The sequence below is a fragment of the Cheilinus undulatus genome, linkage group 6 (genome assembly GCF_018320785.1).
Source record: "Cheilinus undulatus linkage group 6, ASM1832078v1, whole genome shotgun sequence".
Classification (NCBI taxonomy): domain Eukaryota; kingdom Metazoa; phylum Chordata; class Actinopteri; order Labriformes; family Labridae; genus Cheilinus; species Cheilinus undulatus.
In genome coordinates this window covers 16,480,264-16,494,854 of record NC_054870.1, presented here as the reverse complement: position 1 = coordinate 16,494,854, position 14,591 = coordinate 16,480,264, and the positions used below count along the sequence as shown (strand labels likewise).

At 39.4% G+C, this 14,591-nt stretch overlaps 1 protein-coding gene across 1 annotated transcript in view; it reads left to right on the top strand.

Moving 5' to 3' along the window:
* Positions 1 to 14,152, top strand: part of LOC121511403 (high-affinity choline transporter 1-like) — a 28,561-nt gene extending 14,409 nt beyond the window's left edge. The window contains exons 6-8 of the mRNA XM_041790068.1: positions 9,573 to 9,726; positions 12,931 to 13,148; positions 13,397 to 14,152. Coding sequence (XP_041646002.1) covers positions 9,573 to 9,726; positions 12,931 to 13,148; positions 13,397 to 13,957 — 933 coding nt within the window. The 3' untranslated portion in view covers positions 13,958 to 14,152. The remainder of the gene's footprint in view (positions 1 to 9,572; positions 9,727 to 12,930; positions 13,149 to 13,396) is intronic.
* Positions 14,153 to 14,591: the final 439 nt, after the last annotated feature.

Genomic DNA, 14,591 nt, shown 5'->3' with positions numbered 1-14,591 from the left:
ATTGATATATATATTACACTTATTTTTATTATTTATGTTATGATAGACCCCATTTACATGAAATTATACCTCATTTTTGAATGAAATTAAAGCAGAAATTTTGAATTATTTTAACAATGGTTATGATCTGAGGTACAAAATTTGATGGAATATCACAGCCTGGTATATGTCAGAGTTTAGTCAGGATATTGTTTTGAAAGATTTTAAATTTTTTTTAATTGCAGCAAATAGTCACACCTGTTGTCCTCCCGGGTCAAATTGACCCGGTCTGTTTTGACAGCTTAAAAGCGTAAGGTATAAAATGGTTACCAATTTTTTTGGTTTAGTCTTTTTAGTGAACTTGTTTCCAACACATTGATATATATATTACACTTATTTTTGTTATTTATGGTATGATAGACTTATTGTGAATTGTGAATTATTTTGACTATGGCTAGGACAAGAGCCACAAAAATGGATGCATTATCACAGACTGTTATATGTCAGAGTTTAGTCAGGATATTGTTTTGAAAGCATTTAAATTTTTTCAATGGCAGCAAATATACACACCTGTTGTCCTCCCAGGTCATATCAATCCATCTAGTTTGAGTGTTTATAAAGCGTGTAAGGGATCCCATCATTCCATGTTACATATTTTCAGCCAACTTCATATAACTCATTACCACATATTTTGAACTTCTTCTTTTTATAATGCTTGAATTATAAATGATAAACCTAGTTGACATGAAATTATAACATGTTTGTCAAAGTACAACCAGGGAAAGGTATATTTTGTTTATTGTTTCTAGTCCCCAATTGGAGAAAGGAATATTTTGATGTTATCTTGTCCCCAGTTGCAGATAGAAATATTCATTTGTTATCTTGTCCCCAGTTGCAGAAAGAAATATTCATTTGTTATTTTGTCCCCAGTTGTAGATAGAATTATTCTTTGTTATCTTGTCCCCAGTTGCAGATAGAAATATTCATTTGTTATCTTGTCCCCAGTTGCAGATAGAAATATTCATTTGTTATCTTGTCCCCAGTTGCAGAAAGAAATATTCATTTGTTATCTTGTCCCCAGTTGCAGATAGAAATATTCATTTGTTATCTTGTCCCCAGTTGCAGATAGAAATATTCATTTGTTATCTTGTCCCCAGTTGCAGATAGAAATATTCATTTGTTTTCTTGTCCCCATTTGCAGAAAGAAATATTTATTTGTTTTCTTGCCCCCAGTTGGAGAAAGGAATATTTTGTATATTCTTTTGTGGCATATTTTGTTTATTGTCATCTTGTGGTATATTTTGTTTATTGTCATCTTGTGGTATATTTTGTTTATTGTCATCCTGTCCCCAGTTAGGGTAGAGCAACAAAGACGTGAAATGTACATCTTTACAAATGTGTATCTTTTGTGTTGTCCTTAAAGCTAAGGCATATCTGAGAGTTGGGATACCTGTTGAGTTGTGTACGAGTGTGTGGGTGTGGGTGTGGGTTTGCATGTGTGTGTGAGAGTGGGGGTGTGTGTGTATGTGTAGCCCCATACATGGCAATCAAAAGTTGTGATTGCCATGTATGGTGGGGTGGGGGGTGGGGGGGTATTACACTGGAAAGTGTAATACTGTCACCCATTGCACCAATAAATTTGGCCGGGTCAAATTGACCCGGGAAGACAACAGATGCTATAAATTTATTTTAAACACATATAGTTCAACAGAAATTTTCAAAAATTATTTTGCCTTCAAAGAGCATAGCATGGAATCATCCCTGTCATTTTTAGGCAATTATATGGAAGAAAACCAAAGTTATGGCGTTTTAAATTTCAGAATCGGGTCAAATTGACCCGAGGACAACAGGAGGGTTAGTAAAAAAATATATATATATGCCAGACCTGAATGCAGCAAAAATGTTAAACAAAACTATTATTCATTGATATACTTACTTATTATTACTAGTTCAATAAGCCATGTTAATAAACTACAAACATTTACCCAAGGCATTTCTGACTGAAATCTACAACAGACAAACAAAAAAACCAAAAAAAACCTGAAGTTATTCTGACGGCAGCATGAGAACTAAAATAAGCAGGACAGCCATTCAAAATCAGGCTGGACATTTCTGTTTCAAAAACTCAGAGGGTCAGAGGGAATGACAATTGCTGTGCTTAACCCAACTATTACAACAAAAAACCTTTTAGTTATTTATTGATTAATTTACTTATTTATTATCACTCTAATATGGCATGTTAATGAGCTACAAACATTTACCAAATGCATGTATGACTGTAATCTACAACAAAAAAAAAAAAAAAAGCTTTAAACAGGTATTACCCAACTGAATCCAGTCTGAGTCTGATCCATATGTTTGAAAAAGCAGACAGGGAAAACAACAAAAAGCATTCATCTGATGCATCCAGCTAGCCAATCCTTCTTGCTCTATACCAGGATGTCCAAAAAGCTCTTGAATTCTAAGTTTCTCCTCCAATGTCCTCCTCTCAAAAGGCTTTAATTTTTAACACTTGGCAGAGTTTTCTTGTTGCATTTTGCTAACTGTCCTCCTAGCATCTCTGGATGAGCTACACAACGAACGCAGGTGCAGTTTCTTGCAGAGAGCCAGCAATTTACCACGATGGCCCATGACTTATAACCTTGCAAAGCAGATGGATAAGCCCATTTCCTTGTTTCTCACTGGTGAATCCATCTTGCAAATCTCCTGTCTGTATCATTTGGGCCCGGTTAGTAAATGACAGGACCAATCAGCGACGAGGGGGAAGTACTTTCAGGTGCGGCTTAGCTTGGATGCTACTAAAGCGCCAGTTTTATCAGAACTTGATGACATTTCTTCGTTAAAAGAACAAAGACCAGCAGTGAGTTGTTTTCTTTTCAAAAAACACAAAATTCGTGTACCAACATGTCTACAGTCGCCATGGTTTGCATTATTCCTTGGAAGCTGCGCACGCGCACCTTGGTAGCGGCTACGTCACATGTTTTGTTGCACTGATTGGCCCGTAAAGATGTGATGGACAGGACGTTCATCCAATCACACTCCGAGTTCTTTTCAAATCCTCTGCCCTTTCCCAAACGCTTATATTGAAGGTTTTCCAGATGGATGTGTGAAACACTGGTGTGTCAGGTTACATGACTTAAGCTGTGTGTCTCAAATAAGGGAACACATTTCTCTGCTGCCACCTGTTGGCGTCTGGCGAATGGTCAGTGGTAATCCCTTCGGGGGTGTCCAAGTGTAGCGCCCACAGAGCTCCTATCTCTTGTACTGAAGAGGAGCAAATAGTCCAAGGGATTTGATCCAACTGACTTGTACTAAGCACTGAGCTAGATGAGACATGGATAATGACAGGATCCTTTGGACATGTTCATAAGTCAAAAGATGTGGCTGTGGCAAGCCCTCAAATTTGCAATATTTTTTGACAAATAGGAGGTTGTTTATAACTCAGCTGTGCATTGTCCAATCAGGCTCAATCCTCCTGTGTTTATGGAGGGTCCATGTCTGCACAAAGTCATATGGTTATAATTTTTATAGACCATAGCACCTCCTAGTAGTGACAGGAAATGTCAAGACTTATGGCACAAGTTGCTGTTTAAAGTCCTTTGAAGATATCCAATTCAAATTTGTGTCATGAAGGCCTAAAGAAGTGGATTTATGTCTGTGTAAAAATCTGTGAGGGCGACAAACACATTCACGTCGACATTTTGTCTCTGCCCTAAACTTTTAAACAGTCATAACTCTGAAATACATCATTGTATCTTAGACAAATTTCATGTGCCTGATAACAGTGCCACCCTCTGGTAGGGGAAAGCCACTTCTTCTGAATTGCACAATCTAGTACCTACATAATTGACCTATGGCTAAGTCCCACCCTCAAACATGATGAGCCAATCACAGTGCTTATAGCCACTCCAACACACTTGGACATCGGCTGCCTGGACGTCCACTGAAATGAATAGGAGAAAGTCAGTTTTTATCTGGTTTTATGAGGGTTTTTTTGAGATTTTAAGTTTAAAAATGGTCAAATGGTGTTCATGGGGTACGTGCGACTCCAACACAAGGTATCCAGAGAGGCTAGGCGATGGAGTGTATTTTTTACCCTTTCCTAAACCACATCTAAACTGAGGAAAGTGTCTTCTTTGGATAAAAGTTTTGCGGTAGACCACAACATCAACTCAACGTGGATAAAATTAACATCTGTTCTGAGGTAAGCCAACATGGTATTTGAGGCAGCATATTGTCACTTTGCTGGAAAGAAATAAAAGGTTATCTTTAACATCTCTAACGTTAGCTAGTTAGCCTAACGTTAGCTCCTAGCTGCGTTGTTTGTTGTATCACGTTGTTTGTTGGAAGTTCATTGGCATTTTTTGTTGTAGTTTTTGTTCTTTGGTGATTGTACATCATTGTTAGCTGTTGTCCAAAGGGCTCTAGTTAAACTAACGTTAACTTCTGGAGCTTAGCTTCGTTAACTTATCTGTAATAGCTGAGATAACAAAGGTTGGCAAACGTTATGCTGAATGATTCAATATAAAGTGTAGCATTCCTGCATCCACATTCATCATCACACAGCCCCCACCATCCTGTGCACAATCAATCACGAGTTCATTCCTCCACACCCACAAGTCATCCACCACCAATCCCCACTCACCCAGTTTTCCCCGCGCAGTCCAAACTCTTCCTCCAGGAAGTGTATTAGCATGACGGCCTGAGGCTGCTCGGGTTGGCTGGAAGTGAGGAGGTAGCCGGCTACTTGCCATAGTTGTGCTGTAAAAGTCTGCATCTCCATTGTGTTCGCCGTGTTCGCCTTCATTTTTGTGCTTGTGCCCTTCGGACCTGGGTCCGCGTCAGATGAAAGATTATTGTGTTACTTTCCTGTGTGGAGTCATCGGAAGGAGCATCTCATCCTCTCTGGGCAGGAATCCTGAGGGTTTGCCCGAGGAGCAAACGAAGTCCGACTGACCTGACTGGCTATTGACCGCGCAGCGGTACCGTGAGTGCCCAGTGTGTGTTATTTCTGTGTTGTGACGACGGAAAGAGACGCTGGTGTTTTGGTTTATTTTGGATTGTGGAGGGTTTTGGGGGGTCTGTGGTGAAACCTGGACTGGATTTTTGTTGTGAACTGGACTGGATGTTGATTTTTGTTTGGAAAACCCGGAACGGACTTGCCTTTTGAACTGAACTGAACTGAGAGAGTTGAACTAACACGCACACACGCACCCATGCACACATACATTGTTTGGTTTTGTTTATTTTTTGTGCCTGTTGCTTCTTGTGCCTGCATTGAATATAATTTGAAAACTCTGCCTTGGTTTGCTTGGTTATTCTGCATTGCTGAACTGTTTGCTGATATTACTCATTTATACTGCATTGCATTTCCACTGTTGAGTGTGAATTATTGTTTTGTGCGGGTAAAAAGAAACTTTTGTTTATTTCTAAATTGTCAGACACGACTCTGACTGGCACCCCGACCAAACCCATTACAAAATACTGTAGCACCAGCCTAACAGAGAGACACTCTTGATAAAGACAGTAAAAAGGCCGTTATATTTTTCTCATATCCTGAGCCAAAAACCTTAACTTCAGTGGCACTTTGATTCTGATTCTCTATCTTGTGGTCTGAGATTGTGATGGCAATGAGATGTGGTTTATCACATTTGCACTGGGACCTTTAAATATTGGCTTGTAACTGAAGCTTTTTATCAACCTTCTCGAAAATAAAATGATGAATAGATCCCTCCAATGCGTAGTTAAGACCCATTTGGTGACTTCTAGATGATATGTGATCTTTCTGTCTCCAAAAATCATCAATGGCCTCCTGTGAAATGTTTCCTACTGTGACACCTGCCATAGCGTCTGTCACTGAATGTTCATTGTTTGTCCGAGTGAGTGGAGGGGGCGTGGCTTAGCCAAAAGTCAATTGGTCAAATCATGCTGAAATTCACTCAGGCAGTTCCCAAAGAGTTGACATTATGCAAATACAAGGGCCAGAAGTTGACGTAAAAAGGTGTGGCCCTGGGGATTTTTTGTTCGCCATGAAACAGGAAGTACAATTTTCAGGGGCTCATGGTGCGTGTAAAGCAATGAAACTTGGCAAAAAAATATCTCATTAGCATGCTGAGATAATTGATATAATGTGTGATGGTGGGTGTGGCCTAATGGCTCAATGGTGACCCTACAAGTTCATTAAAAATTCAGGCCCCCCAGCAGATTCAGCCCAGGATTTTGAACATTTGAAGGCATGTGTGTCATATCAGGACGCACAAAAAAGCCTCTTGGATCCATATCATAGATCAAACAGGAAGTCGGCCATTTGGATTTTTTTTTTTTTTTTTGTAAAACAAGGCATATTTAAGGGGTCGTATTTGAATGAACTTGTCTGAGGGCGTTCATCCAAACAACTTCATCTTTGGTATAGAGCAAGTACAAATGTTTTAGCTCAAAAGTTATTTAGGACTTTCTAATTAGTCGAAAGGCATGGCCATGGCAGCTCCTCGAAGTCAGCTATCTTTCCAAAACATAGGTTTTTACTGTAATGGAAATATACTTTGCCAAAACAGATCTAAATCTACCATCTCAGTTTCAGTGCATGTCTGAACATATCAACATGCCAGCACTCAATATCTGCTAATTTTCATTGAAGTACTGGGGAGGGGCATCGTGTTAAATTACAACTTTAGCAGTTCTGTCCCACTAGAAAAAGTCAAACTCTTATAACTCACCTGAACATCATTGTAACTGAACCAGATTTGTATGCTTATTGGAAATGCATGCCTGAACAAATGGTCCCAGAACATTTTTCTCTAAAACATAGCGCCTCCATGTGGCAGCATGAAGTAGTGTTTTCACTAAATCACCTACAAATCCTACAATAAATGAAAACATCCCACATCTTTTGAATTCAATTTGTGTTAAAATATTGGGGGAATCATGACTGCCAAGTTTAACAGTCTGTCTGTGACGTGGTTGCCATGGCGATTTGTTGCAACCATGAAACAGGAAGTAATTTTTTGAGGGGTAAAAACCCTTGCAGAGTTATCAAATTTGGTAGAAAAAAATCCTTTGGTAAATGGATATGACTTGTTTTGGTTTTGTAACTGGGCGTGGCTTAAGGGCTCAGTGGCAATCCCTACAATATTTAAAAAACATAAGCCCCCCACCTTGTTTAACTGAGACCTAAATTTTGGTACACATATTCAGCACAGCAGGACCTACAAAAAAGCCTCAGGGACCAATATCGCCAAATTAACAGGGAGCCTGCCATTTTTAATTTTTTGTTGAAGACCCTGTGAAGTGAAAATGAATCTGTATTTAGGTTTGTTGTATGACAGGTGACTGTGTTATGAACTCCTAAATCAAATTTCAGTCAACGAAAACATCTCCAAGTTTATGAAACTGAAGATAGTGTGGGCCTGTCTGTTGAATAAGATGAAGCCACGCCCACTCAGAAGAAATTCAGTCCTCTCCGATTAAAAAAATGTTACAATCTGAACATTTGGACATTTTGATCAGAGCACAGCTGCCTCATTCTGTGCCAGAGAAGAGACAAAGTATGTTTTCTGGCTCAAATCTCTGTTATGATATTTTTAATGATCCACGGACTACAGTGGCTGATAAATTTGGCAAATTTACCCCACAATAAACAATAGAACAACATTTAACTGACTGTTAACTTTCAATAAAGGCAGTGACATCAGCTAATAACAGACTGTACTGAGATGAACTGCTCTGTGATTTTATATTGTAGTGTTAGAGGGGCGGGGTCATTCCCTACTGTGGGCTCGTGACATCATGATCCCACATTTTTGCCCCGCCCACATGAAATCCAGCCAGGAAAGAGGTTAAAAACTTTCTAACACACCAAATCGAGAATTTAGTCACATTTAGATCTCAGCGTTTTCACATGTTTACAGCAACCATATTCCAACATATCTAGTGTGTTAAGACACAAACTTTGGATTTTACTTTACAGGGTCTTTAAGAAATTGGAAATGAAGCCATTTCCCAGGTTCCTTCCAGAATTTACTTCAAGGGGGTTCATCAGATTGGTTTGAATTTTTGTTTGCTGTTAGAAAAGCCTGAAGTCATTTTGTAAAACCTGAAGATGTGAGCTATTGTATTCAATAATTTTGACAAGCATTTAAAAAATGCTAAAAGTAGAAATGTCCAGTATTGTTGCCTCATTTGTTTATATAAATACCATCAGTAGCATGAGGAACACAAAGGCTTGTCCCATTTTGTAGGGGAAGACTTTACCACCAGAGGTGTCAAGTAACTAAGTACAAATACTTTGTTACCTTACTTAAGTAGAAATTTTGGGTATCTATACTTTACTGGAGTAATTATTTTTCAGCCTACTTTTTACTTCTACTCCTTACATTTTCAAGCAATTATCTGTACCTTCTACTCCTTACATTTTAAAAATCGTCTTGTTACTGCTATTTCATTTCAGCTTGTTTTCATTACGGCTTGTCATCGTTCAAAAAAACACAAAGAACCCAAAAACCTATCCAGATAAATCTTGTCATGCGGATAGAGAGAATTTGATTGTGGTTGGATGAGAAGTATAAACATAATACAGTTCTGACACCCTATTGGTTTGTACACGAACCATCGCACCTGCACACGACACAAATCAAGTCACACTCCAGCAAGAGAATAGCAGACATATGTAGCCTAGTACGAAGATGTCCGTGGCAGAGACTCAGGAGAACTCGAGCGAAATGTCCCAACCAAGCACCAGTGAGGAGGTTGGTAGTACACATATATGGTTCTTGAATGTATTTGCATTGTACTAAAATGCGTTTATTTTCAATCGGCATAAATGTGGCTTAAATTTTTCAACATTAATATTTTAATGTAACATTATAGTCATTATGGCCGTTAGAAAAATGTTTTTTGGGGAGGTGAGGTAGTGCCCTATAGGCCCTTGTGGTGCGGCGTAAACTTTTATCCTTAATGGCATTTTTTCGCCCTTACATTACTTTTACTTTTATACTTTAAGTAGTTTTGAAACCAGTACGTTTATACTTTTACTTGAGTAAAAAGCTCGAGTTGATACTTCAACTTCTACAAAAGTCTTTTTAAACCTAAGTAGCTATACTTCTACTTAAGTAATGAATGTGAATACTTTTGACACCTCTGTTTACCACTACCTGATTTAATTCTGTTTAAAGAGCAAAGGGGCAAAAAACATAAGAGACAGGAAGAAAGGTAAGAAATGGAACTTTTCCCCATTATATCCAAAATTTACATTTGCACTGTCTTACAGTATACTAAAAATGTGTACCTTGAATAACACAGCATTGTCGAATAGTCATATTGTCTGCTTTTCACATAAAGGAAAACTTATATTTTACTTTTCAACCCCCTAAGACATCAGATTTAACTACACAATCAGTACTTTACTTTCAATGAATTACTTCTTACTTTTACTTGAGAAGATTTATAGAGCTATAATCAAAGTAACTGTGCTTTCGCTTCAGTAAAATATATTAAAGACCTCTCCACACCCAGGAATAAGATGCATGTATTTCATAGCTTTAATACTGTGGGCATGCATTTCAGCTGAAGTCAATGACAAACTGTTTGACTTTCAGGCACTGGGGAGTCTGGGATACCAGTGCTTCCACCAGAGGACCTTGTCAGCCTCCTCCACAGCCACAGCCAGGATCACATGTCTTGTTGCTGGTTTCATCTATCCTTTATTTGGGTTACCTCCCATTCTGCTTGGGGCAGGAGCTGCATCCACAGGTAATCATATTTGAATCCTCTAACATAGAGAAAGAGTCAGAGGTCATATTTTTCATGAAGCAGCACCACCTGTTCACCACAGCCTACAGTCTTCACTAAACCACCCCTTACACTCATCCTACCCCTCACATAGTTTGTCCATGTCTATGTGTTCCTGTAAAGCGTCCTTGGGTTTCTTGAAAGGCGCTATATAAATTCAAGATATTATTATTATTATTAGTGAATGGCGAAGACTGTCAAAACATCAAAGGACTGAGTAAATACTACAGAGCAGATGGATACACCCGTTTCCATGTTTCTCACTGAATCCATCTTGCAAAGCTCCCATCTGAACCGTTTGGGCCCGGTTAGAAGGTGACAGGACCAATCAGCATTTAGGGGCAGTACTTTCGGGCGTGGCAGAGTCGTGGCGTAAGCAAGCAGCAACAAGAGGCCACTGCAGTTATGGCGGAAGAGCTTAGCGTGGATGCTGCTAAAGCACCAGTTCTATCAGAACTTGACAACATTTTGTCTTTAAAAGAACAAAGAACAGTGGTGAGTTGTTTTCTTTTCAGAAACAACAAAAGTCGTGTACTGACATGTCTACAGTTGCCATGGTTAGACCTACCCGCTGATGGCAGATTTAAATCATAGTAATAGAACAGGGTGATTCATGACAGAAGAAATGTAGTTTGAATCCCAGGCTTTTGCTTGTTGAACTCTGACTTTAGCACTGACCACAAAGCTCCATCTCCTTCTTTTATCACAGGTTCAGTGTTTACAGTGACAGGCTATGTACTAGAATGGCTGAACCAGATATCACTTAGTGTAACGTGGCATTCATACCTTCATAACAATGGATTCACCTGCTGATGGTGTGTTTAAACTGTTGTCTTGCTTGAATTAATTCCAACATGGTTTAACAGAAGTCAAACCATATTTGCTACAGTCATTGTTGTGGCCATGAATGTGGCTATAGCTGGGCTATTAACCCCTTAGAATTCTGGGTAAAATGATTCAAACATACCTATCCAGGAGTACCCAAATTAAACTGAATGCTGTGTGTGAACCATTTGGAGTACAAGCACAAATAAGGAACTCTGAAGTTTTCTTCTCAAACTGTCAGACTCACTGTTGCTGCTACTGGCATTCAGTAATGTAACAAAATATTTGTTTTTCCTATCTGAATTTGTATTGTGAAACAGAGGACTGTAAATGACTGTAGCTGGGAGGTATTAGCTGGAAAACTAAACTAGACCAAAGCATGAAGCCTTCACTAGTTCAGGTTCAAAGCTGACAACAACAGAATGAAATTTGATAGTATTTTACATCTGTTCTCCTGAGGCAAAGTTAAGGCTTTTTCTGTCTTTTAAGATTCACAATTTTTGCTACTTTAAAAACTTTTCTTTTTTTAACAGTCAAACATATACAAAGCTTGTTACAATACAGCTTTAAGCATATACAAAATCAAAACATATGAACACAAAAAATTAGAAGATCAAAAAATAAATAAATAAATAAATAAATAAGGGGAGAGGTCAAGTAGATATATGTCTAAGTTGATGGATTACATCGTTTTACATTTCATGCATTGTACCTGCCAGGTTATGTATTGCCCAGTCCATTTGTCCATTTCAGTTGTTAACAACTTTGCAATACTTTGCAATGACTCACTCACCATTGCATTTTGGCTCTCAATAACTGTTAAACCACATGTTTTTTTGTATTTTTAGCTTCTGAATCAACCCAATCTTCCCCATTTTGATGGAATATTTTTCACCCAGAGAGAAGTGGGGCAGACATCGTTTGGGCAAAGTACCCAGATGGGTTGCTCTTATCAATACTCTCTCTTCATTGGTAACAGCTCTTCTTTGGCCTTACGAAGCATGCGAGCTAACCACAGCTGATGCTATCAAGCTAACAATCATTAATGGACTCTGCTACAAACACATTCACTAACCTGAAGCAAATTCCCCCTTTTAACTTGATGATGTTGCAGATTCACTCTCTGTGGATGGCAGTGAGATGTCTTGTGTCTTACATGCTCATGGGGTTGAGAGTCTTTAATGAAATTCATCACACTTATTCCTGCATACAGAGCCGTGAAAAAGTATTTGCCCCCTCTCTGATTCATGAGTTTTTTTGCATTTTATCACACTTAAAAGCTGTTTTTAGATTGGCCGCTGCCGAGTTCGGATGAGGGAAAGCCGGAATACCGTCTGCTTACATTGAGTTGGCAGAGCAAGTCGGAACTCGGCAGCGGCGATCTAAAAACAGCTTGCACCGACAACTGAAGGTAACGAACCTATTACTAAGACTATAGGAATTATGGCAATGGACGAATTTGCCAAAATGTTGAAGTATCCCTTTAAATAGAAGCTGTCAGACAAAGTAAAGTAGGCTACACGATCTCAAAAAGAAATGAATCATGCCACGAGCCAAAGAAATTCAAGAACAAATGAGAAACAAAGTGATTGGAATCTATCAGTCTGGAAAAGATTGCAAAGCCATTTCCAAGGCTTTGGGACTCCGGTGAACCACAGCCAGAGCCATTATCCACAAATGGAGAAAACTGGGAACAGTGGTGAACCTTCCCAGGACTGGTTGGCCAACCAAAATTACTCCAAGAGAGCAACGATGACTCATCCAGGAGGTCACAAAAGAACCCAGAATGACATCCAAAGACCTGCAGGCCTCACTGGCTTCAGTTAAGGTCAGAGTCCATGACTCAACCATCAGAAAGACACTGGGCAAAAATGGCATCATGGGAGAGTTCCAAGGTCAAAACCACCGTGACAAAAACAGAACACAGAGGCTTGTCTCACATTTGCCAAGAAACATCTTGATGAATTTTGTATTTACTTGGGTTGTCTGTGTGAAATATAAAAATTGGTGTGATGATCTGAAACATTTAAGTGTGATAAAAATGCAAAAAACCCTCATGAATGGGGGAAAATACTTCTTCACTGCACTGTATCTTTGTATCTTGCCATATAGCCGTGTTTCTTGGTATGACAGGAGAACAGACAGCAGTATTACACAATTTACACAATTTCCTTTGATTGGCTAATGTTCAGCCACTGACGGTAAGAGTTATAGTCTAAGTAATTACCAACAAGATATAGGGCTTTTGGGAAACAATTGCAGCTTTAGCCTTATAAGCCACCCCCTGGCTCTAATGTAGCACTTCATTAAAGCTTTTCCTTATCTGCCCTTATGTCTCAGATTGGAACATGACGTCCTATGGTTCTCCATCTCCATATGAACGTGGAGAGGCAGCTTTAGCTCTTCCCTTTGCCCTGCAGCACCTCACTCCATCTTTCATCTCCATCGTTGGTATTGGATGTGTAGCAGCAGCTGTGATGTCATCAGCTGACTCTGCTTTGCTTTCTGCAGCTTCTGTCTTCAGTGTGAACATATACAAGAGCATCCTGAGGCCTCAGGTAGAAAACATGCATCCTTGTGAATTGTAAAGCAACAATAAATGAATAGATAGTGTTACAATTTGTGCTTATCTCATTCAGGTGTATCTCATTCATTTGAAAAATGGAGTACAGTCTTGTTGGAATGATATGAAGTGATATGATCAAGAAGGAACAGAAATAAAATTAAGAAGATAATGGAACAGTGGGACATTTATTCAATCATTTGCTCTCTAGCTGATCATTTGTATCTCTTGTTTCTTCTCCAGGCATCAGACAGAGAGATTCAGTGGGTGATCCGTGCTGCTGTGGTGGTAGTGGGTGTGGCTGGTACATCACTCACCATCCTGAAAAGCAGCATCATTCTGTTTCTGTTCATTAGTGGTGAAGGAGCCTACATTGTTATCTTCCCTCAACTCGTCTGTGTCCTCTTCTTCAACATCTCCAATGGTTATGGGGCTGTTATGGGTTTGCTTGTGGGAATTTCTGTAAGGATACTCAGTGGGGACTCATCTCTAGGATTAGCACCAGTCCTACACTTCCCAGGATGCACTCTTGAGGACGGTGTTTATGTCCAGTATGCTCCAGTTAGGACCATCTGCATGCTGTCTGCTTTTGCTGCCATCTTGATTTTCTCCTACCTGGCTTCAGTGCTCTTTAACAAAGGTCTGCTTCCTGAGAGATGGGATGTGTTCAAAGTGAAAGCCCAGGAGTCACCACAACCACTGACACCAGTAGGTGGCGCAACAGAACCAAATGAAAATGAGAAATTGAGGACAACTCACTGTGAGGCTGAGGCCTCAGAGCCAATGATGACCACTAACTCTTAGTGATTGTGTTTAATGGAGACTCTCTTGTTTTTGTACATTTTCTATCCCAATTTTTTAAGCAACATAAAAATCTTAGTTTACGGGGACAAAATTTAAAATTCTTTCCAATTTTAGCATTTTCCATTTGGGTGGTTCTGTTACAGCCTCTTAACAATGATTAATTTAAACCACCAAAATAAGGCTCGTACAAAAGAGACCAGCAACATATAAGGACACAGACAAGAGTTTGGAGTTGGCCAAAAATAACAAAAGAAGGGGGGTGGACGTGGCTAACCGCGCAATGGGCCATTGGACCAGCCTCCAACCCTAACTAAAACTACCTTACCAAAAGAAACTACCTACTTAATCAAGAAAAGAAAACAATGAGAAAATAAGAATATCAACGACTACAGCCAAACTAAAACAACAAAACCCAACAATCTGGACATGCATGGGGGGGGCAAACGCTTGGAAAAAACCCGAATGAATTAATGATCAATGAAAAAGAGAAGGTGGATCAAACAAACAAACCTCCTCATGTTTGTCTAGGGAGTGTGTGTGTGGCTCTGTGTCTCCTCTGCTCTGCTCTGCCATGCTCCTCTCCCCTGCCACTCTAATACTCCCCCTTCTCCACCCTGAATGCTAACAGCACACA